This window comes from Sturnira hondurensis, unplaced genomic scaffold (genome assembly GCF_014824575.4).
Source record: "Sturnira hondurensis isolate 20B ecotype Veracruz unplaced genomic scaffold, ASM1482457v3 Scaffold0018525, whole genome shotgun sequence".
NCBI classification, from domain to species: domain Eukaryota; kingdom Metazoa; phylum Chordata; class Mammalia; order Chiroptera; family Phyllostomidae; genus Sturnira; species Sturnira hondurensis.
Genome location: NW_028091156.1, coordinates 4820413 through 4842931, shown reverse-complemented (window position 1 = coordinate 4842931; position 22519 = coordinate 4820413). Strand labels below are relative to the sequence as shown.

General features: G+C 52.1%; 1 protein-coding gene and 1 non-coding gene across 2 annotated transcripts; one reads left to right on the top strand and one right to left on the bottom strand.

The window, feature by feature from the left end:
- Window positions 1–1125: 1125 nt before the first annotated feature.
- TRNAT-UGU (transfer RNA threonine (anticodon UGU)) lies at window positions 1126–1198 on the top strand. Its single transcript has one exon. It is a non-coding gene; the product is annotated as a tRNA-Thr (tRNA).
- Window positions 1199–3118: 1920 nt separating this feature from the next.
- Window positions 3119–20999, bottom strand: HHIPL2 (HHIP like 2). Its single transcript, XM_037069369.1, is given in 15 exon segments — window positions 3119–3532; window positions 3534–3607; window positions 4397–4487; window positions 6951–7032; window positions 10956–11101; window positions 12196–12331; window positions 13105–13134; window positions 13137–13385; window positions 13388–13425; window positions 15202–15345; window positions 16195–16844; window positions 17912–17914; window positions 19771–19958; window positions 19961–20090; window positions 20946–20999. Coding segments are annotated over 15 exon segments (2271 nt in total). The 3' UTR covers window positions 3119–3276.
- Between the last annotated feature and the right edge of the window lie 1520 nt (window positions 21000–22519).

Sequence of the window (22519 nt, the reverse complement as noted above, 5' to 3'; positions counted from 1 at the left end):
TGGCCAGCTTCACTGAACACGGAGAACATGGTACCAGGTGTTTACCCCTCCTCTCAAACACTAGATGGAACCTGGAGGGTAGGCATTACACATGTCTTGTTTGTGTGAAATCTCCTGTACCTGACAAACACTCTCTATGTTTCCCGTAGCCACTAATTGCTGCCACTTCTCATGAATTTGCATCTGGTTTACAAAGCCACATCATCAATGCCATTCATTCAGCCTGCACTGAGCACCTACTATGTGCTGCACACTCTTCTACGTGCTGAATATACAGCAGGGAATGAAACAAACACCCCGGCCTCCAGGAGTTGACACAGTCACAGGCAGAGGCAGAAAAGAATAATAAGCACAATAAGCACGGTACATAGTAGGAAGGAAGGTTCAGGAGATGGGGTAGAAGGGAGAAGATAAGGAGGGTGGCGCGGCTTTAAACAAGGAGCCCAGAAAGGCCTCCTTCGGAGAGTGAATGCGAGCAGACACTTGAGGGAGGCAAAGCAGAGAGGCCTGCGGTTCACTGGGAGCACAAGATCTTCTTCACCCTCTGTAGTGGGTCACGGCGTGGCCATAACTCCACTCCTTTGGTAAATCGTTCAACAAGCAAAAGAGAGAGAGGCATGCACGGTTCCCTGGTGCCCACCCTTTTTTTAAAGAGCAGGGGCAGAACTTTCCTTTCTCCCCAAGGTCTGGCAGTACCTGAGCCCTCAACAAGTGTGCGTTGAAACAATGAACGGATCCATAACCGATCATTTATTTAGGAGAGCCAAAGATACCCGCTCCCTTCCCTACAAGCACCAAAGTGTCGCTACAAATCGTCGTAGAAACAGTAGATGGGAGGCTTTTCTGAGACCTAAAGGCGCCACATTTCCTTCTTGCATTGTCCCTCCCAGCTTCGTCTGGAGGCAAAACTTCCCTGTGAGTCCGTGTTGTGCGAGCCTCACCATAAGACTTTTGAGATTTGGCTTTCTCCTGCTCATGCTGTAGGCATTTCTCTCTGCTATTTCACTGTCTTTATAAGAGTCATCATGGACGTGGGATACCTAAGGTCAGTTATTCTCACAGCCTGCCAGCTAAAGCAAGATTGCTTCCAATGTCCTTGGATTACAGTATCCAAGGTAACAAGTGGGCTCCATAGCTCAGTGGTTAGAGCACTGGTCTTGTAAACCAGGGGTCGCGAGTTCGATCCTCGCTGGGGCCTCCTGCGGACTGCTTTATTATTATTATTATTATTATCATTATTATTATCCGGCGTGAATCCGGAATAGCGACTCCAAAAGGAAAAAGCCATCCCTGAAAACGTTACCCGGCAAGATTGAAAGTTACGCCTCCTGAAATGCAAATGATGGGCATCCTTACTGTGCTTTAGATGTGATCCGGAAGAGAAAATCCCGCAACAAACAGCAGAGAAAAAAATAAAAACAAAAAAGCCATCCTGGGCGCCTCTGGCGCAACTGGCACCTGCAGTCCTCCCGGAAAGGGAAGCGCGAGGCTCCCCGGGCTCATTTGCACCGCCTTGGAGACAGAGACCGGGTGGTGAGCGGCAGAAAGTGAAGGGCGTCCCCTCCGGCGCGCGCCAGCAGACCAGTGGGCGGAGGGGACGTGGCACCTGCAGTTCGGCCGCACGGCCGGAGGGGGGCGCTCTACCGCCAGTTCCCACTCGCGTTTTTCGAGGCGGGCGAGTGAGCGTCTCCACGCCAGGCCTGCACCCAGAGTGTGACCAGCGTGGCCAGCGTGGCCCGGAAGAAAGCACGCGCTGCGGCTGCCACGTGACAACCCTGGCTTCAGAGCCCAGTCGCGGTAACAGGTCCTGCCGGCTTCCACAAGGAGGAGGGGACATTCCCCAAAACAAACAGCCCGGCTTGGAAAGCCGGGCGGCTTGGAAAGCCATTGTCCGCAGCCCGACTCTTCTCTCTGTTGCTGTGTGTGTATGTGTGGAGAGGGGGTGGGGGTTGCCCCGGAATTCTAGAATGGGCGTGACTATAGAGTCATAATAGCCTTTTCTGAATGCATGAAGGTTCCCCACCCACGATTTCTTTTCCTGCATCTCAGGGCTAGGCCTGGACAAAAGACTCTGTAAAAAGTAGCTACCAGTCACGTGTGGGCAGTGGGCTCATGAAATGTAGCTAATCTGGATTGGGATGTACAGAAAAAGTAAAATACACAGAAAACTTCGTTCAAGAAAAGATGTAAACTATCCATTAGTGATTGTTAAATTGGTAATATGTTGAAATGTTAATATTGTAGATATAGTGAATGAAATAAAATATATAATTACATTAATTTTACACCTATTTCTTAAATGTGCCCACTAGAAAATTTTAAATTACATGTGTGGCTCCCATTTATAGCTGTCCTGTTTCTCTGTTGGGTGGTGCAGGTTTAGGGAGTCCTAGCCCTGGGACCTTGAGTTCAAGTTCATTTTTAACCAGGTAAACTGTGGGAGGCATAGGCACCTGGGGCTCCCCAAGCCAGGACTGTAGCTGACAGGCAGTAAGCATGGCATTAGTTGAAATAAAATTAAGTGTCTCTCCAACATAATTTTAAACCCCGTGAAGAACCAGAGAATGAATGTGTTTCCTAAATTGAGTTAACTTTGGGAGTGATGCAGTTGTGAGACTGTCTATCATGGCTCGCAAGATTTTAGGTCTGGAAAAACACACTCATACCTTTGCTGGTCATTTTGCCCTTCTGTGGACAGGACATCAGCTGTGACCGTGAAGTATGTCCATGGCCTTGAGGAAATAGGCCCCACTGAGGCAAGAAAAATATCCCTAATGATCCCATAAGGGTCAGCACTTCACCGACACCAATGTCCTTTTACAAACCCTCTACAGATCCTTGAATGCCTTCATGCCAAGACTACTTATTCTGCACCTGCAAAGCAGATGACCCTCTCAGAGGGGCTTCCCTTGGAAACCTGTGGCCCCCGGCCTCCTCTTAGACCTGGGATGTGGCATCAGAGTGAAATATGGTTCTTAAGCTAATGCCAAACACTCTCGAGATCAAGAGGTGTGTGTCCATTTGAGCAAGGGCTGATTTATTACGCTACCTTAGGTTGTAGGCATTTACAAAACCAGAGACAGGCAGTATCTGAGCAGGTTTACAGACCAGTGCCCCATCCAGGTGCACTGGCAACGCGGGGTTTGGCCTCCTGCCAGAAGCAGACAAGGAGCACTGTCCCAGTAGCAAGATTCCCTTGGAGAGACATTCAGGCCCTACGCCAAGCTCTCTCCGCCATCCCTGCCCCAACCACCCCCATCCCTGCTTCCCATATGTCTAAGGAGGCCCCAGTTGAACAGCAGCAGGTTCTGCGTGGTGAGGCTCTCCTTGCACAGGCCAGGGAAGACTTCTTCCAGCTGGCCCCCACCAGGAAGGCTGGCTCTCAGGGCCACTGCGGGGCTTCCAGCTCTTCTTCCTCTTCCCCTGGGGGTTTGGGGGCCATACTCAGGCTCCCTTCTCTGCCCCAGGACCTCGAAACAGCATCCTGCTTCTTTCGGGAGAAGCTGACTTCTTGGAGGAGCCTTTCTTTCGGGTCTGGATGGGAAGCTGAAGTCACACTGGGTACCTTTCTAGCAGCTCTCTCCGCTTGCTCCTTTAGCAACTCCGTCTAGCAAGACCGTCTCTGGGAAACAAGCATTTGTGTAGTGGGAAATTCAAGTCCTGGGAAAGTACCTCTAAGAAAAGCACCTCCCAGGAGACCCATGATGGCATGAGGGCTCTTTAATAGAAATTCTTTTGAAATTAATATTGTTTAAGTCCCTTAACTGTCTTTGATCTAAAGGCAGTGCTTCTTGAATAGGTCACCCCAATGGCACATCGCTCTGGAATAGTTAGTGTCCTTAAAGATAGTGCCCCTCCTCTATGAGTCTCTCCTGACTGCCCATCCTACTCCAAGGAAGTGTCCCTCACCCTGGGGGCCTCAGGGTTACATCTATTTCTTTATTTGCCCACATTACTGGGCCCCCCTTCTATTTGACTCTGAACTCCTACAGGTCAGGTTCACAGCTATATCCCCAAGCATCAGCACAGTACCTGCCACAGAAGTGCTAAATGAATGAAGCCAAATGACTGAATGAATACATGAGTGATTGAATGAATGAATGAATGAATGAATACATGAGTGATTGAATAAATAAATGAATGAATATATGAGTGGTTGAATGAATACATGAGTGATTGAATGAATGAATGAATGAATACATGAGTGGTTGAATGAATGAATGACAGACAACCGGTCCCGGGGGAAGCAGGTGTGCAGAGAAATATATAGACTGAGCCACAAGTGACGCCCCTGAAGCACAGGCCAGGCCGTAGGTGAGAAAGTAAACCCTCCCACCCAACAGGGCTGTCATGTTTGCAGAGGGTGCCCAGGTCTGAGTCAAAGACCAGGACGGACTGACTCATTGGCGAGTGGCCTGAATGGGACCCGCTTACTCTTAGTTTGCACCGTTACTGGCTTGTATTTGCACTTGTCTGGGGGTGCTCACCTGCAAACAGAGAGAAACAGTGAGGACACCAGGCTCTGAAGATGGCACTAGAGAACCGAAGTCACCAGGAAGTGCACCTTTGCAAGGTCCGGGTTCAGTGCCCCCTTATCTGTGGGGAGGGAGTGAGGTGTGGTCGAAAACAGGTGTCGAGCTCAGGTGGAGAGTGGAAACGACGTGGACGTCACAGGGACCCCACAGGCCCTGGGATGGCAGTGTCGTGAAGGGCTTCTTTCCACATCTACAAAATGGAAAAAGTAATAGTACCTTTCCTTGCAGGGGCATAGTGAAGATTAAATGAGAGCTGTGTATATGCTTGGCACACCACGAGTGGTTAATAAGTCACTTTTCCAATTTTTAATGAGAGTCAAAAATGCATGGAACCGTGCCAAATGTCTAACAAGTGCCCCATAGCTGATGAGGGTGATGATGACGATGAAGAAGATCCCTGGAATAACTGGTGCACAGCCCCTTAAATAATGCCAGCCTCTCCGCCTTCTGGTACATTCATTCTCGAACTGCTGCCCCCCGGGTGCGTGTTCTGAAACCAAGGGACTCCTGCTATCCAGAGCAGAGATGGACCTTGCCGGCCAGTCCCCACCGCCACCTTCTCTGCCTCATTCCAGCTCTGTCTCGTTGCTGTTACCCCTGTCCCACGTGAATAAAGGGACTTTATTTATTTGAGGAACACTTGTAGAGTGCTTAGGCTTCCTGATACTTTATGAATATAACTCACTGAATCCTCACAATAACCCCATAAGGTAGGTGCTCTTATTATTCGATTGTGCAGCAGGGAAACTGAGGCACACAAAGGTTACAAACAGATGCAGGGTCACATAGCTAGTTGGGGGCAAAGCCCAGATTCAAACCCAGGCAGGAGAACAAGATGGAAGGGAGGGAAAATTGCTCCTAAATAAATCAACTGCCCTCACAAGGGTGCATTTAGTGCAAAGACAACCTGAATACGCGGGCAGAGCGGAATTTGCAGCCACGGCTACAGAAATTTTTTAAAAGTCTGTGCAAGTCAATGTAATCATAACCAAAGCAAGTGGGTGGAGTGGAAATGACTTTAATCCACAAAGAAAACTGAGTTCCTATGCTCAGCCCCGCTCACTCGCTGGACCTCGGGCAAGCGATGTTACTGAGCTGGGCTCCGTGGCCTTCTCTGCAGATTCAGGGTGTTAGCCTGCCTCGCTGGCAGCGTGAGTGCCTGGGACACGGTGACCACGCAGTAAATGTCACCCTGAGGAGAAAGGTGAATGAGTAAAGGTGTCCTCAGTGTGGAACAGTGGCTTGATGGCTGACCTCTCATCGTGCCTGCTCTTGTGACGGAGGACAGCTAAATTATCCCCCCGACCAAGTCAGATGACAGGAAGAAAGGGAGATTCACGCACACACACAAAGAAACCCTGTTACCAGACAGAGCAGAACTCCCCCCCAGACACGACCAGCCGCCGGAAGTACTTCAAAGACCCTGTTTGGCCCCAGCCTCTGACAACAGGACCTATGCGTGGAGCGGATCAGTTGTAGAGAGAGCCCAGCAGCAAGTTCAGCCCCCAGCGACCCTGCTGTTGGGGTAGCGCCCAGGCACAGCCTGGGGGCCTCAGCTCCTCCCGGAACTCCCAAGGACCTCCCACCTGAGGTCCCTGCTGCCAAACAGAGATGCGCCGTGAGCTGGTCCTGGCTCCTGAGCCCTGACCGGCAGCTGGACCGATTTGCCAAATGTCTCCTGATCACCACCCTAGAAACGGGTAATGGAAGCCTCCTAAGGGAAGTTTTTCTCTCTGGGTCTTTCCTCACGCTGATTCGTGGGGAGACGTGTTTGCTGTGCGCAGGGCCTGCACAGGGCTCCCAGGATGAACACACAGCAGGTTCAGACCACCCACCCTCAACAACTGCCCGGATGGGAAGCTGTACCGTGGCTTCTGCGGGATCAGGGGGAGGTCGGCTAGCCTCTGAGAGCAGTGGGCGAAGAAGCAGGAGAAACAGCACAGAGTCCACCGAGGGAGTCCATACTGCCACTGAATTCCAGCAAGGACAGGGGACAGACACCGAGAAACCTGGCAGGTCAAGGCATTTGCCGAAGATCTTGGGAACCTGGACCAAACCCAGTGCACAGAGCATCAGCGCTTATTCAGGTGGTCAGGGGTGAATACCCACTGTCGGATGATCCAGGCAGAAGTTTCCAGAACGATATTTAAACAACAAAAACAACACAGGAGCCACCGGTCTAGACCGGTCTTCCTGGCAAGGCTCAAACTCCTCATTTCCAACCGCAAGGAGGCCATTGCCAGCCAAAGGGCCCAAGGTTCCCAGAGAGCTTGGCTTCACCAAGCTGCTTTTCATCTCGAGCATAATTGGTCATTTCTGGTAATTCTCGGGGAGTGAGGACTCTTTCGATGACCTGCCACAAAGATAGGGGCTGGACAGAAATGCACCCGAGAAGAAAATGAGACCAAATCTCACCTTGATGGGTCAACACATTTATAAATGGATCTGTGAGGTGCGTAGGCACTTAGGTAGGAAGTGGCCAGGAAATAGAACTCTCCTGAGAAAAGAGAACAGGCAGGCAGTCACGGGACACGAGGCAGGGCCGAGACACAGAGCTGGGGCCACGGAGGATGCTCAGTGTGGCTTGTGGCCCCAGCAGGCAGTGAGCCCCGGGGCAGGAACCCAGACTCCAGACCGACAGCCCCCTGAGACTAGCCCCGAGGCGGCCCAGCGGAGGGAAGTCCTGCTCACGTTCATGGAGCCAAACCGGCTTCTGCCTTCATCATCTCTTGGCTCCCAGAACTTTCCCTCCTGCACCCCCATTTCCTTCCCCACCTCTTCCCTATTGATAAGGATGCTCTGTGACACCCTGAGGCATTCTATAGGCTAAGAACCACTGACTCGTCACTTTAAAGGGGCCCTTCTTTGAGCCGTTACTTCCCCCAGCTCCCACCTCACTCTCCCCAATTTCCACCTTCTTGGGTCCTGGGTTCCTAATTCCCTGCGGCACTCCCTGTCTTCAGCATCTCCTCCTGGTCTTTTCCACACTCTCAGAAATCACCTCCACCCACTGTCTCCTTGTCTCTTCTAGAAAGGGCCCTGACACCTCCTGTTTCTTCCCGTGGGAACTCCTGAATGCGTAGCCCCTTTCTCAGGAGGAACACCTCCCTCCCCTCATTTTGCAGTTCCCTCTGAGGGACGGGGCTGTGGAGACTCTGTGAGCACAGCTTCGGAGTTAGAGAGAGCTGGGTGTGACTTCCGACCACTCCGGTCACAGCCGTGTTGTCCTGGGCCACCTCTCCACCTCTGTCACCCTCGGCTTATTTATTCATTTCCCAAATGGGGGGTGATAACACCTCCTGATTGCTGGGTGTTACATTAGAAAGTGTTCAGTAATCGGCAGTTACTGTTACTCCCTCACCCACCCTCCTGCTCCGCGTCAGGGTTGGTGCTGTGCTGAACAGCTTCGTGGACCTGGCACAATGTCTGTGTCCTTGCATGAATTCAATACACCGCTGTGTGTGTTACACAGTCACTCTCAACTCTACAGGAGGAAGTGTCTATTCAATCGCAAACTGGAAGAGCCTAGAGCTTCAGCTCTGGTGATTAAGAAACCTTCTCCCTTGAATGCATGGCCAACGGGGGCCCCTGTTAGAAAGCCCTGTGCGGAGGGAGAGGTGCATGGGCTCTGCAGGACCCCACGCACAGAGCGACGGCGGCCCGGCACGCTTTGGATTCACGTGCCGACACACTCTAGTTACTGTCCTCCCCTCCGGAGGGGTCTGTGAGTCGGGACACTCCCTGAGGACACCCCCTCGGACTGGACACCCCAGGCACCCTTCCAGGTGGATCCCACCATTAGATAAACGAGGAGTCCCGGAAGGGTCTGCATGGGCCCTGGGTGCCCTCGTGCTGTGGCCCCTCCAAACCACACAAAGGATCCCTGGTCTGGAGGGAGAACCAAAACCCTCATTGCTGCAGAGCCCGACAGGCTTCCGTCGATTGCACGTCCCAAACACGCCACAGACCCCCATTGTTTATTGAGGACAAAACAATGGTGGAGGTGAATCTCATCTGCGATATCTGATGATGTTTTTATTTTTACTTATTGATTTGAGAGAGATAGAGAAAAGACAGAAACATCGATTTGTTCATTTGTTGTTCCACTTACTTACACATTCCCTGGTTGATTCTTGTATGTGCCCTGACCAGGGATGGAACCCGCAACCTTGGCATGTTGGGACAATGTTCTAACCAACTGAGCTACCCAGCCAGGGCTCCCACTGACATTTTAAAAAATATATCTTAGGGCAAAACAAAACCAAAACACAAAAAAATTATACTACGCCATGAGAAGCCATGTGCATTCATGGCATGCGTTCTGACTTGGGCCGGCACTCTTGAAAACGTGTTTTGGGTACTGATACTCAGAAACCCAGCCCACGAGAACCCAGTGGCGGGCAGCCCCGTGTCTGCCACTTGCTCTGTGGTTGTCCTCACTCCAGCTGTCACAGAGAAGATCTTGAGAAATAAACAGTAGCCATCCATTCTGTTAAAAATGACGTGCCTAAAGCTGATGACTAATAAGACACTAATGAAATAAACCCCAGATCTAAAGATATCTAGAAGTGGGGAACACAGTGAAGGGAGCAGAGACCCTGAATCACTCTGGGCAAAAACACAAAAGCAAGAAATGCTGAAGAAAATCATTTGCCTCAGCAGCAGCCATCGTGGCTCAAGGACCCCCACCCCCTCCACCCAGACACACACACCTTGGGCAAAGGCCGACTTGGGCACACCTTGGCAAGTCCCCTCCATAGAAGTCAGCCAAGAACACTTGGTTTTGTCTGCTGGAGGTACTGACTGGCATTGAAAATTGGTCAATCTTCTCCTGTGACAAGTCTCCAGGCACCACAAGCCACCCTATCAAAGTCAGGGTGGTGGAAGACAGCAGCCCAGGGTCCCTGGGCTGGTCTGCACCCAGGGGGTCCAGCCTGGAGGGGCTGTGCCATCCACACCAACCCGTTTCCCCTGCACCTCGGCCAGCCAGCCTGTGGTTTCTCTCCTTTTTGATATGTTTGCACTTCCAATTTGGAACTCACACAGACTTTTCTCTGTTAAGAATGCTTGAATTTTCCAATGCCCCCTAATCCTCTGAAATAGCCATCTCGAACTATCTATTCCTCAGTTAGGTGAGGGGAAAGGGTCCAGGAGCTGACTGGACATTCTGCATGTCCTGCTCTGGACAAGGTCTTGTTCAGCTATTCCACGGCTCAGAGGGAGGGGAGACCAAACATGCAGGAAGTCGTCAAGGGTCTACTTCTCACGTGTGGAGAACCCCAGGTCTGGAGGGGCCCCTGGAGATCACTTTAGTCTCTTCCTTGCCTCTAAGCATGGCCCAGGGCCAAAGAAAATGTTATTGTTCACAAATGTAATTTATGGCCCTGGCGGGTGGCTCAGTTGGTTGAAGCATCGTCTCCATGTACTGAAAGGTCAAAGGTTGGATTCTCGGGTCAGGGCACATACCTAGGTTGCAGATTCCATCCCACTGGGGTGTACACAGAAGGCAACCAATTGGTATTTCTCTCTCACATCCGCGTGGTTTTCTCTCTCCCTCCCTTTCTCTCTCCTTCCATTCCCCCCTTCCTCCCCCTTCCTCTCTCTCTAAAATCAATCAAACATATCCTCGAGGATTAAAACAAAACGTAATGTCTGTAAAGCTGGAATTAAAAAACCCACTTTCTGATTACAAAGTTTGGGGAAATACATTAGAAAGGAGTCTTTCTCTCTCTCTCTCTCTCCCCACCCCATCTCATATATATGCACACATGCCTTGCTTTGCTAATACCTTTGACACATGCCTACTTTGTCCAGTGAGCAGCCAGCCACCCAGCTGTCGACCCTGCCCTCTGATCTCTCAGGAAAGGACCTGTCCCCTGCTCACTCTTGGGAGGTGCCTCACCAACTCCTGCAGGGTCGCAAAGCAGCCCAGCCAGGGGCTGGTCCCCAGCGGTGCTCTCTCCCAGGTGACACCCCAGCAGGACAAACGCTCCCTGTCCACCCGGTCTGCCCCATTATTGGCCTGGGCCACCATCCTGTCATGGCAGATTAGAATAAAATCAGGGAGGGGGATCACATGCCACTCCTTCGTCATCCCCGGAGTGGGAAGACCGAAGGGTAGGCCTCCAACTGTGGCTCTGTTGGTTGGGCATCATTCTGCAAAGCAAAGGTCACCAGTTCGACTCCTGGTCAAGGCCGGTGCCTGCTCCAGGCATGTTCAGTCCCCGACTGGGGCACGTGCGAGAGGAAACCAATCAATGTCTCTCTCCCTCTCTTTCTCCCTCCCTTCCCTCTCTCTGAAAATACATAAATAAAATGAAATAAATAGCAATAATAGTAATAATAATAATTGACTAGTTGTTCCGTTCACAAAGCCTGTGTTCCAGGAAGCAGAACCAGAGGACCCTGAATATTGGTTACCGGCCTCATCTTCGGCGAAGGAGATGATGAACCTGCTGTAGGGGCTGACCAGCCCTGGGAAGGCACAGGATGTGGCGTTGCCCAGACAGATATCCTGTTTCTTCCATTTCTTCACTTTTCTATCTTCCTGCAAAGCCACAAGCCGACTAGATGAAAAACAAAACCCTGTATTTTAGGAATCCTTAGTTCCACCCTGCGGAATATTTTTCCTCCTAGAAGCAAAGCGTCCTTGAGTACGAAGACTGCGCTTCCCAGAGGGGAGCAGTAACTAGCTCTCCCAAGGCCCCAAAAGCTGCTTGACAGGTACTTGCATCACCCACTTGCCCCGGATGGGGAAGGCCATTTTCTATCACAAAGGAGTCTGGTGTCCTGAGAACGTGGCACCTCTACAAAAGGGTAACTTAAAGTTTATTAGTTGTGTGATCTGTAGCTAGTTGCTCGATATCTCTAAGCCTTAGTTTTCGCATCTATAAAATGGGGAAGGGAAACAGAAGTTACCATAGGCAAGAGAGCTGGGAAGGTTAAACAATATACATAAATATGTCACCAAAGTACCTGGCATAAAGGCTCAAAAACCAGTAGCTATTATGATGATGATGATGTCTATACAATAGAAGGGAGATGCTTTCTCTGCCTCATCATCTACTGAATTAAAGGCAGGTTTTCAGAAGAAAAGGAAAGGAATTAGGTAAACCAGGGGTGCCACCTGAAAAGTTATGGAAACAGTGCCTGCTGAATCCCCAGGTAATTCTGATGCATACGCTTCAGTTACGAATCACTGCATATTAACCGAGCGGTTACGTAGGGGGTGGAAGTGGGAGGTAGGGACTGTGGGGAAAAGACACAGAGAACAATTAAATCCCAAGGCCCTGACAAGTGATGAAGGACCTGACCCAGGACTGACTCTTCCCCATCTCTGTACCCAAGAACCGCAGCATGAGAATATCAGAGTTCTGCCCAGCTAGGGGTGGGGCAAAGGAACCAGACTTACCCTCCCACCTCAGACAAAAGCCCAGACAAATAGAACGACAATGGTCTAAAGGACAGTGGAGAGCGGGAAGGGCCACGCCCCCTAAGGGACGAGAGACAAAGTCCCAGCTCGCTTCCTCTGGGTTTCCACAGAGGCAGAGCCCCGCAGACGCCTTGAGCTGAAAAGACAGGGAGGAAAGTCCAGCTTCCACCCAGCTCTCTTGTTCATAAAAATGTCTAAATAAAAAGAGAGACATCCGTCCTTCCTTACCCACCCATGAAGTCCCCGAAGATGTAGAGGCCATTGAGATTCGGAGACTTGCACCCAGGGTGCACATACCCTCCAGTGACTGCCTTCCCCACGTCATGGTCGTAGGCGTAGATTGGCAGGATGTCATCTATCCCGGAGCAAAGGAATGGACTGAGTGCTGTCACTCAAAATTGAGAGCTTCGAGGGGAAAGCAGGGGGATTTTCAACGGAGTTGCCTAATTGAGTGGGGACCGTTCTATTCTTGGTATTCCGTACGACAGGCCACTGAGGAAATCACATTTGTCCTCCTCCACAGACAAGCCACCATACTTGTGAACTTCCCACTGGACTACCCTCTGCACACAGAGAAGAAACCGAAAACCCCCCCACGTGGGAGAAGGGACCTGCAGGTCCACACACCTGAGTCTTTCCCCTAGGCTGGCAAGGCACATCCCCAGGCTTAAGGATTTGGAAAATATTGAAAGGGTCTGTAAGGCTGCTTTGTGACATACAGGAACAACCAGACTAAGCACTGGTGACAAAGCACACCCTGACACCTCAAGGACACCTTGATCATTGATGTTTAGGGATCATATGATTCATGGATTATATAAGGAATATCATTTCAGGGGGCTTTCACGATTGGAAAATAAATAAACACACAGCCACCCATGCTTCCCAGCCCGTGGTTCTCAAAAGAGTATGCCTCAAATTCACGTGGGTAACTTATTTGAAATATGGATTCCTGGATCAGTCTCGCTCCCTGAGTCTACCCTAGACATCAACATTGTGATTCTGGTGTTGGGGACAGGAGACCAGGATAAACAGCCCTATCTATCCCCCAGGACATTGAAAGGACCTGCAGGACAGGACCCTCCCAGGTTTTCTTCCCCCGCCTCCACTGCCTTCAAGAAATGCTTACCCAAAAGGCATTGTGACAAAGTTTCTTATCGTAACAAGAAACCCTTCCTTGGCTCTCCAGCCATAATTTCTGCCCTTAACAATGACATTGACTTCCTCAAACCGGCTCTGACCCACATCCCCGCAGAATATCCGGCCTCGGCCCTGGCGCGTGACCGGGTCCCCGAGGTCCACACCACAGCGCCATATGTTTCGGATTCCATAGGCATAGATGGCGGGCTGGGGCCCTGGCTCAGACACAAAGGGGTTGTCCCGGGGGACCCAGTACCGCCTGCCCTCTGTGCCACCCTGTCCACATCGATCCTCAACACTTTTCCCAGCAGGGAACTTCTAGAAGGAAGAAGACAGACACCAGGCATGGGATACGTACACAGACATGCCAACGAGGGGTCACAGGCCAGTCCTGTTTCTAATTTTTCGAGGCATGACCTCACTGGTTCCCCACGAAGCGGCACCATTTTGCATTCCCACCAACAGTGCCCAAAGGTGCAAATGTCCCCACATCTCACCAACACCTGTCTCTTAAAAAAAATCACAGCCATCCTAACAGGTGTGAGGCGTGCCATTTCCTTGAGATTTTGATTTGTGTTTCCATGCTGATGAGCGATGTTGAGCATCTTGTCACGCACCTGGTGGCCATCTGTGTGCAAGATGGGTGGGTTCCCGAGCTCTGCTGTACAACACTGTCCCTACAACTAACAACGCTGTATTGTACGCTTACCTTTTCTAAAGGTAAAGCTCATGTGAAGTATTCAAAGTTAAAAATAAAATAAAGCAATAAGATAAAATAAAATGGCACTGGACCAGAGGAGACAGCCCAGGAAGACCTGCTAATAGGGATCACCTGGGGAGACATGACAATACATGTGCACGCACACACACACATATGTACACACGAGATATAGGGACTTCCTGGTTTGAAGTTCAGTGAACCACCAGGGCGAAGTGTGATGTAGTTCTGATCCTCGTGACCCTGAGCAAATCATTTTATTTTTACAGTGCGATGGTGCCTCTGGGGCTCGGGCTAATACTATGCACGTTTAAAAGGAGCAGGTTCTGTTCTTCCGCACACAGCAGTGTGGTCAGGAGAAGGAACGGGGGCTTTCACAGGCTCTGCCAACGCCCGGGCTCTGGGCCTCAATTTCCTCGTTTTACCCGAAAGCAGGGAGAGCAGCGCCACCTTGTGGTGCGGCTGCGATGTAACAGTTAAGTGAGTTGTGGCGAGGGAGCCTGGAACACAGCAGGCGTTCGACAAACGTTAGCTCTTTATTATTGTCATCGTTAACCACCATGTTGTTACTACATCGAGAGAGAAGGCAGGGCCACCGAGTGCCTGCTGGGTGCGAGGGCAGACGGGTCACGTGACCTCTGTCCAGCTAGCACAGCCTCATCGTCTGACTTTGAACTCTGGTTCTGCTGCCTGCTCGCTGTGTGCCCTGGGACAACTGCTTCACTCTCCTCTGGCTGCACTGTCTAGTCTGTACCTGGCTGTCGCCATACCTACACGATACACAGTTCAAAGGAGTTATCTATTCCATAACCATTTATGAAGTGACTCCCTTGTGCTGGGCACTGTTCTCCGTCCTGGGGGCACATCAGCTAAAACAGGTAAAAATGCCTGCCCTCGTGGAAGGTTAGAATTACACTCTCAGGTAAACATAAGGTGTTGAGGGCGTCACCCGACAAGCAGCAAGCAGCCGGTATACACTGGCTCTTACTGACTAACTGTCCCGATTCTCTGGGGCCTAGCATAGCACCTAGTGCTAGGCACTCGGAGAGCTTGGAGAGTGGAGTTGAAGTGGACGGTCAGAGCTGGGTGTGCGCATAACGCCCTGATCACATACCTTAAACACTCTGAATTCATCTCTACAACATGCTCTGAAAATCGCAATCACACCCATAATAATAACTACCAAAATACACTCTGCCTGAAATACCCTGGACCAAAAGAACAAAACGAAGGTCCCTCCAACGTGCCTCAGCAGAGGAAACTCCGCTGTGCAGTAAGGGGTCTGGGTCTGACCCTCTGGAGGCTCCTGCACAGAAAAAGCACCCCCCCAGGGGCTCACCCGGAGGGGCCCGGGACCCAGCCTCCTCCCGGCTCACTTGTTCTGAGCGTCGCCAAACTCCCCGAAGGGGTCCCCGGCCTGTCCTCCGTCCCCGGTGAATATGTACAGATAGCCGTCCACACTGAAGAGAAGTTGGCCGCCATTGTGATTCGAGGCTGGTTCTTCTGTCTCCAAGATGACCCTGAAGGAGAAAAGAAGCCGTGCCTTAGGCTCTAATACAAGCCCAATCTGTGTGCCCTGGGGATACTCAGAAACTGCCGGTCCAAACCAGCCGAGACCTGCCTTGGAGTGTCCAAGGATCACAGAGAAGGTCGCTGTGGGGCTCTGAGACCCCTGAGGTGCCCTAGCACGACTCCTCATGCATCATTTTCCTTTCTCATCGGGATCTCAGAAGATGAGGACGCAGCCAGGGGAACGGTCATCCTTTTCTGAGGCTTGGCCTTCCTCTCTGCTCTCCCCGAACCCTTAAACCCCTTCCTCTGAGCAAGCTCACAGGGGTCAGTGTCTCAGTTCCTCTCGTTCTTTTCAATGTCCCAGCCTGTCTCTAGGGGAAAAGAGAGACAAGGCGGAAAGAAGAAGGAAAAGAAGCAGAATGGTGGAGTGGGAAGGACATGAGCTTGGGGGCAGCTGGCCCTGAGTCCTTCTTCTGTATATGAGCAGTGAGCTTCCTGCAGCACGAGATCCCTGCCTTCAAGGGAGAGGACATGGGATCTGATGGCCACACCACCATCGGAGACTGCTAGCTCATGGGTATGGATATTATCTCTAATACCTTTCAAACCATCATGGCTGTGGGCCTTTGCTTGCCCTCTATGAAATCAAGCCAGCATGGCTCTAACTGGGTAACTAACTCTAAGGTGATGGTGAGACCCCATGAACGCCCTTGACTCTGAGTCTACCTTGGACGTGCTCATGAATCACCCATGACATAATCACTAGTGATCTGAAACTGGGAAATCCCCCCCTGTCGCCCGAGAGGACTGACATTATCCGAGAACATGGTATGCAGATGCTCACCGGTCTGACTCACCTTTCTGACTTCGGGTCCACTCCGTTGGGATCGGCCTGGGAAGCCTTCGTCTGGCTAATCCGGATCGTTTCCACCTTCTTCTGGCCCAGGCATGAATCATAAATACAGAACTTGCAGTTTCGTCAGAGTTTGGGATGAAAAGCCAGGCCCAAGAAGCCTCTCTCATACCCGATCCACGAAGTAGTCAGCACGATGCTCTTGAGGTCCAGGAAGGGTTGTTCCAGGCGACTCCCGTCGGGCAGGTAGACCCACACCACCCCCACCTGCTCGTCCACAAGCACATGGTGGGTGCCGTCCCCAGCGTGGACCATGGACACAGGGTTCCTCAGCCCGTTGGCCACCTCGGCCAGGCCGAGCAGCAGGCAGCCCCGAAGGTCCCTGGCCACCACACCCAGGTTGCGATTGAGATGGTCATTCCTCAGGACGCTGGGGAAGCGATAGTCCTGGTCAGGACGGTGGAGGAGGTGGCAGAAGTGAGCACCAACTTTCTCGAGGGACTCCCGGAGGTGACGGTCCTTGGTCAGCAGGGAGAAGGCAGAGAGACAGCAAGAGTGGAAGGCGGAGCAGTAGTCAGCGCAGAAGCCTGGAAAGTTCTGGGGGGCCGTCTGAGGGTTCTCGGCGTCGTAGAGATGGGCTGCATACGGCGAGCACTCGTAGAAGAGACAGCAAGCTCAGTTCCCCACTGTCAGACTGGCCCCAGTGGGGTTGGTCTCAGTACTTTTTGTTGCTGTTGTTAATCTTTTTCTTTTTTTAATCCTCACCCAAGGGTATGTCTACTGACTTTTAGAGAGAGAGGAAGAGGGAGAAATATTGATCAGTTGCCTGATCCATTAGGTGCACTATCGAACCCACAACCCAGGTGTGAACCCTAACCAGGAATTGAACCCTCAACCTTTTGGTGTATGGGACAACGCTCCAACCAACTGGGCCACCCAGCCAGGGCTGGTCCCAATTTTTGAGCCAGCAGAAGGGAAAGCGGTCTGGGAAAAGACCAGGATTCTGGAGTTTTTATGACCGACTCCTGGGACCCAAATTTTCCACCCAGTTAATCTCCTGGAGACAGAAAGGAAGGAAAAAAGCTCTCCTATTCACCCTACAGTGGTAACACTTTAACTTATGTGTTCTTGGCACATAAAGTTTTATTGTGATGAACTTTTTAAAAAAAAAAAGAGAGATAGTACCAATTTCTCCATCTTTCCCTTTATAACAAATGCGGTGTCTCTAAGATTTGACTTCTTTATACAAATCTGAAGCAATGTGGCCAAAGTTTCATATTTGTTAAATCTGAGCATTGAACCCCTGGTATGAATGATTTAATTTTCTGTACTTCTCCACATGTTTGAAATATTTTATAATTTAAAAATACGATGGTGAAAATGAATATGTGATTTATCTATGGCTTCCAGAGATGAGGTCTCTAGTAATTTCATCACTGATTTTAAAGATATTTCAGTGTTTAATGCACATAAACCCTGCCAGGAGCTACAGGGATTTAATTGACCCTCCCGGATGAAGGATCCCCTGCTATTCAGACCTCCTTACGCCATGGCAATTTGTAGGAAATAAATAGAATGCTATGGGGAGACAAGCAGCCCCCAATAGTGATGGAAGACAGAGGCAGCTGAGACAAGAAGCACACGAGGCCCATTTAAAGGGTGTAGTCTGGGGCCGCTGAGTGGCGTGGAGTCCGCTGGCCCAGGACCTCGATCCCCAACACCTCCTGCCAACGGCCGGCCTGTCACCCCATCACTCAACAAAGGGCCACGTGCATCGTTTCCCACGTGCATCGGAGCTCCCCATTCTCTCGTGTTTCAACCCCGAGTGCGGGCTGTGGAGCCAGGGCCTGGTTACTGGAGGAGGGGAGAAACAGCCCAACAATTCACAGCACTGATGTCAGGATACTTGTCAGAGCTGCTGACGAGGAAGCAAACCGCACCCTGACCGGTGGGTGGCTCAGTTGGTTAAGCATCGTCCTGATATGACAGGGTTGTGGGTTCGATCCCTGGTCAGGGCGCATAGGAGAATCAACCAATGAAGGCATATATAAGCACGCCTGTTTGCTTCTGCTCCCTGAACTCACTGTCATTTCACTTAGGAAACTAAGGTCCCGTGGGGTGTCACTGTTCTCCCCCGGAGCTGCACAGGGGGTGGGAGGCAGGTTCTGAGTTCTCGCACACTGGCCCCCGGGTCAGAAACCACTAGGTAAACGCCGGGCTCATCTTTGGAATGGGGTTATCAGAGGGGCGTGGGACTCAGGACCTGAGCCTCTAGCTTCCGGCCCCACGTGGCACTGTTGGACCTCGGACAAGTCCTCGGAAACCCCCGATTCCCCATCAGTAAAATGTGGGTCCTGGGAGCTGCCTGACGTCAGCACTGAGAACACTCTCACTACCTGTGGGGGGAACAGAGAGGGAGCGCCTTGTAATTTTTTAATAAGTGAACACACGTGGGTTATTCTGATTCTTTGAATCCCCACAACAGGGGAGCTCTGAATTGGGCTTTCTGAAATCTCACCCCGTCGGGGAGGGGCGGGGGGAGTGGCGGAGGGGGGCACATTTTTACCAGGAGAATCCTGTGTTGCTCATAGAGCCCAGCCAGCCTCTGCCCAAATGGTTCTCCCAGCGTTAATGCTCTAGGAAATGGCCGGGGGCTGGTCCAAGGTGACAGAGTACAGCCCTTGGCGATGCCACCCAGGCCGCTGCTTCTGTGCCAGGCTCTGCTGTGCTCCCTGTGCGGAGAGCTGGGGCGGCCACTGCACTCCGGGGCGGTGGCATCGGGGCCCAGGAGGGAATCCGACCCCCGTCTGCCCGGATTCCCTGTGTCTCACCCCAAGTCTGTCGTTGGAGAACTTCTCCCCGTGGCAACGTTTTCATCATCTCTGCAGCGCTGAGAGCCCCCTGGCCCCCTGAACCCCTGTTCCCACAGTGCCGGGGTGTGTGGCCCACACCCAGCGTGGGTGATACCTGCCAGGGAGGTGGGTTCTGGCTGCTGGGGAGCCAGCGAAGCAGAACCTCTGAGTCATTGCGTTCAGCTGCTGCAAGCTCTCCCAGCCCAGCTCTGGAATGTGGGCGGCGGGGAGCCCCCAGCTCTGGAAGCTGCTGTCATCACAGCAGGACCCCTGCCACCCATGTCCCAGAGGAGGCCCGGACCCGGACAGAGGCCACCGCTCTCCCGTGCACCACATACACACCACAGGTGGGTGCTGGGCCCAGGTCCTGGGGCACAGTGGGGAGGGCACAGTGGGGAGGACCCAGGCCACAGCTGCTCTGGGACCACCCCCAGCTCATTCTCCCAAGCCCGAGAGCAGCAGTGAGGCCAGCAGGACCCAAGGGAGAGCTTGGAGGACCAGCGGACACCCCACTCAGCACATCCTCACCCCTGGGGGTCCGTCCAGAGCCCAAAGCTCTAAGGGAGGGAGCTGGCAGCTGAGCTTCTAAAAGTCTGGGTGCCCAAGGAGCCCTCTTCCCCAGGCCCCCAGCCACCCTCCCAGCACCTGGCCCCAGCTGGGCTGGAAGACACTTTTCTAAGCCCTCTCCCTCGCTTCCCTCGGGGTAATTTTTTTACACTCTCACCTACCTGGCAAAGGATGTCTTTAATGTAACCAGCACACAGCTCACAGCCCTGGAGGTCCAAGCGGTCCATAATGTTGCGATACCAAGCAGCGATGCGGAGGCCCTTACGCTGATCACAGCCGCCGAAGGACTCGTAGTTGGAGCAGAACTGGAGGTGCAGGGTGGGCTGGAAGGGCGGCCCATAATCCAGGCCCTGGGGTGCCCCTGCAGCCAGCCCACCTGGCCCAGCAAGAATGCGAGGCAGAGGCGAAAGTGCCAGAAGGGGTCGGGAGCCAGGGGCCCTGCCAGCTCAGACGCCCCCCAAGAACAGACTCCCTCAGCGTTCTGGCCTGGGCAACTCTCAGCCTGCTGTTTGCTCAGGTTGGCTTCCCTTCTCTGGGCTAATGCCCGCCTTCCCCCACAAACTCCCTCCCCACCCCCAGTTTTCTTCCTTCCTCCTTTCCCCACCTCACCAAGTTTGCCAAGGTGACTAATGAGCAATGTTCCTTCTGTGGGCTGGGTACCCAAGTGCCTCTCGTGAAAGAAGTGAGAGGTGTCCCTGTCCCCTCCGATTCCCGGCTCTGGAAGCTGGCCAAGTCCAGGCACCTCCTGCTAACATATGGGGGTGCCCGGCTGCTTAGCAAAAAGGGTCTGTGCAGGGAGGCGCTGTGATTCAGTCGAAGGGCGGAGAACTCCTGCAAGACCAGGAAATTCAGGCTGTTTGCAGTTTCTTCCCAAGCCCGGCTCCCGGAGTGAGAACACAGGTTTCCTTCCTTAGCCCAGACATCAGGCTGTGGAAGCCCAGGTTCAAGTGCTCCTGGGGCTCAGTGGATCTGGGAAGACAGCAGGGAGCTGAGGGCAGGCAGGGGAACTGTATGGGCCCTGGGACCGGGAAAGTGTGTATTCGGAGTGAGGGGAAGGCAGGACATTTCATGAATCGAGAGGGGACAGTGAAGGAAAAGGAGGGCACGTGACCTAGTGTAAACAAGGGGATTGCAAGGACTCTGGGGACAGTTCATCAGGAAGCACAGACACCTGGGTCCTCTATTTTTGCCAAACCGACACCTGCGTTGGGGGTATTCCTCTGCACTTAGTGCGAGTTTCAGCGTGAGTAAAGAGTATGTTTTGCTTCATACATGTCCCAGGCATGCAACAGGCCTCTGATAACTACTTCTGGAATAACATGGGCTCCAAACTCACGCAGCCCCAAGCCCGAACGGAGGCATACACAGGGGCCTGGGCCCCTGGAAACATCAGGTCCCTGAGCTCACTTTCCTCCGGTACTTTCCGAGCTTCTAGTCCACACGGAAAAGTTCTCAAAGGCAAAAGCTTCGCTCAGAAATGCAGAGGAGACAGGAGCCTCTTCTGAGCCCAGGTGGGCCTTCCGAGGGGGGCTTCCCACCCTCCTCTCCCACTCGCCCCACAGGCAGCCTTTACTGGACCCCACCGAGGCGACACGGAGCCTCCACGGAGCCACGTCTGTGCTCAGAATGCTCTGGATCAGGACAGCCCCAAATGGCACTTAAAACACACAGATCTTTTGGTAACTAAGAGAAAAGCCAGGAGCAGGGAGCAGTGAGAACCACCACCAACACAGCCCTGCTCTCCTATGTGGACTGTTCAACACCCGACCTCGCTGAATGCGGCTCTGCAGAACACTACACAGCCCCTGTGACCGAGGGCAGCAGTGGGGGGGTGCTCTGCTGTTTCCACGGGCTCTTTGCTCCAAGGTCAGACGATGTCATCACTGTGGAAGCCTCGGGCCGGGGGAGAAACCCTTGGACTAACTTCTGCCAGTGAATTCATAGCACCATCGCCTCCCAGGAATGGGGGGTGACCCCTTCTCTTCGAGAAGGACTTTCTGATCCCTATTCCATTTACACCTTAGTTTTCCCTCTGCCAATGCCAACACCAAGTCCACGAGAAATGCCTTTTTCAGAAAATAATTCTAAATGGGTCTGTTTGCAGAACTGTAGCCCCTATCACGCAAGCAAACAAAGATAATAAATCATAAATCTTTCCGTCTCCCCAGGGCGTGTAAGATCGAATCTGATCTTGTTTGGGGCAAAGGGGGATGGCAAAGTGATCGGGAAAAGGCCGTAGCAGGCCCCTCAGAGCCAACAGCATGAGAGTCTGATTATCACAACGGGTAACATTTCAGACGGGGCTACGTAATACTTCAGTTACAATGACACGTTACGTGTGATTATATAATAGTTCTACAATAATTCTTTTTACAGTAGATGGCTCTGTTGGTTTGGGAGGTGTGTATTCTCACGTGCAAAGTATTGTGCTGGGGGAGAAGTGCTTCACAGAAAACTGATACTGAAAGTAAAATTTTTCAAGGAGTTTATTCCCTGAGAAAAAAAGGTTAAAGTAGGCATCTAAGTGATACAAGGCGCAGTATGGGACACAGTAAGGACCAAATTGCCACCAGGGGTTCTGAGGCGACAGCAATGACGTGAGGCTGGAGGGGCCTCAGAAAAGCTGGGTGAAGGTCGAACGGGGTGTTCGGATAAGGCCCAGTGGGCGCGAACAGAAAGCATGTTTTGACGAAGGTCTGGGGGCTTTAGGAGGTGAGCCTGGGACTGCCAGCAGAGACTGGATTAAGTATCTACACTGACTTGAACTCCTACTTTTGAAGCAAATATGGTGGTTCCTTTTTTAAAAACGATTGCATTAGTTCACTGGGGCTGCTGAAACAAAATAACCGGGCGGCTTGAACAATAGGAAGTTGTTGTCTCACAGTCAGGAGGGAGGCCCGAAGTCCAAGG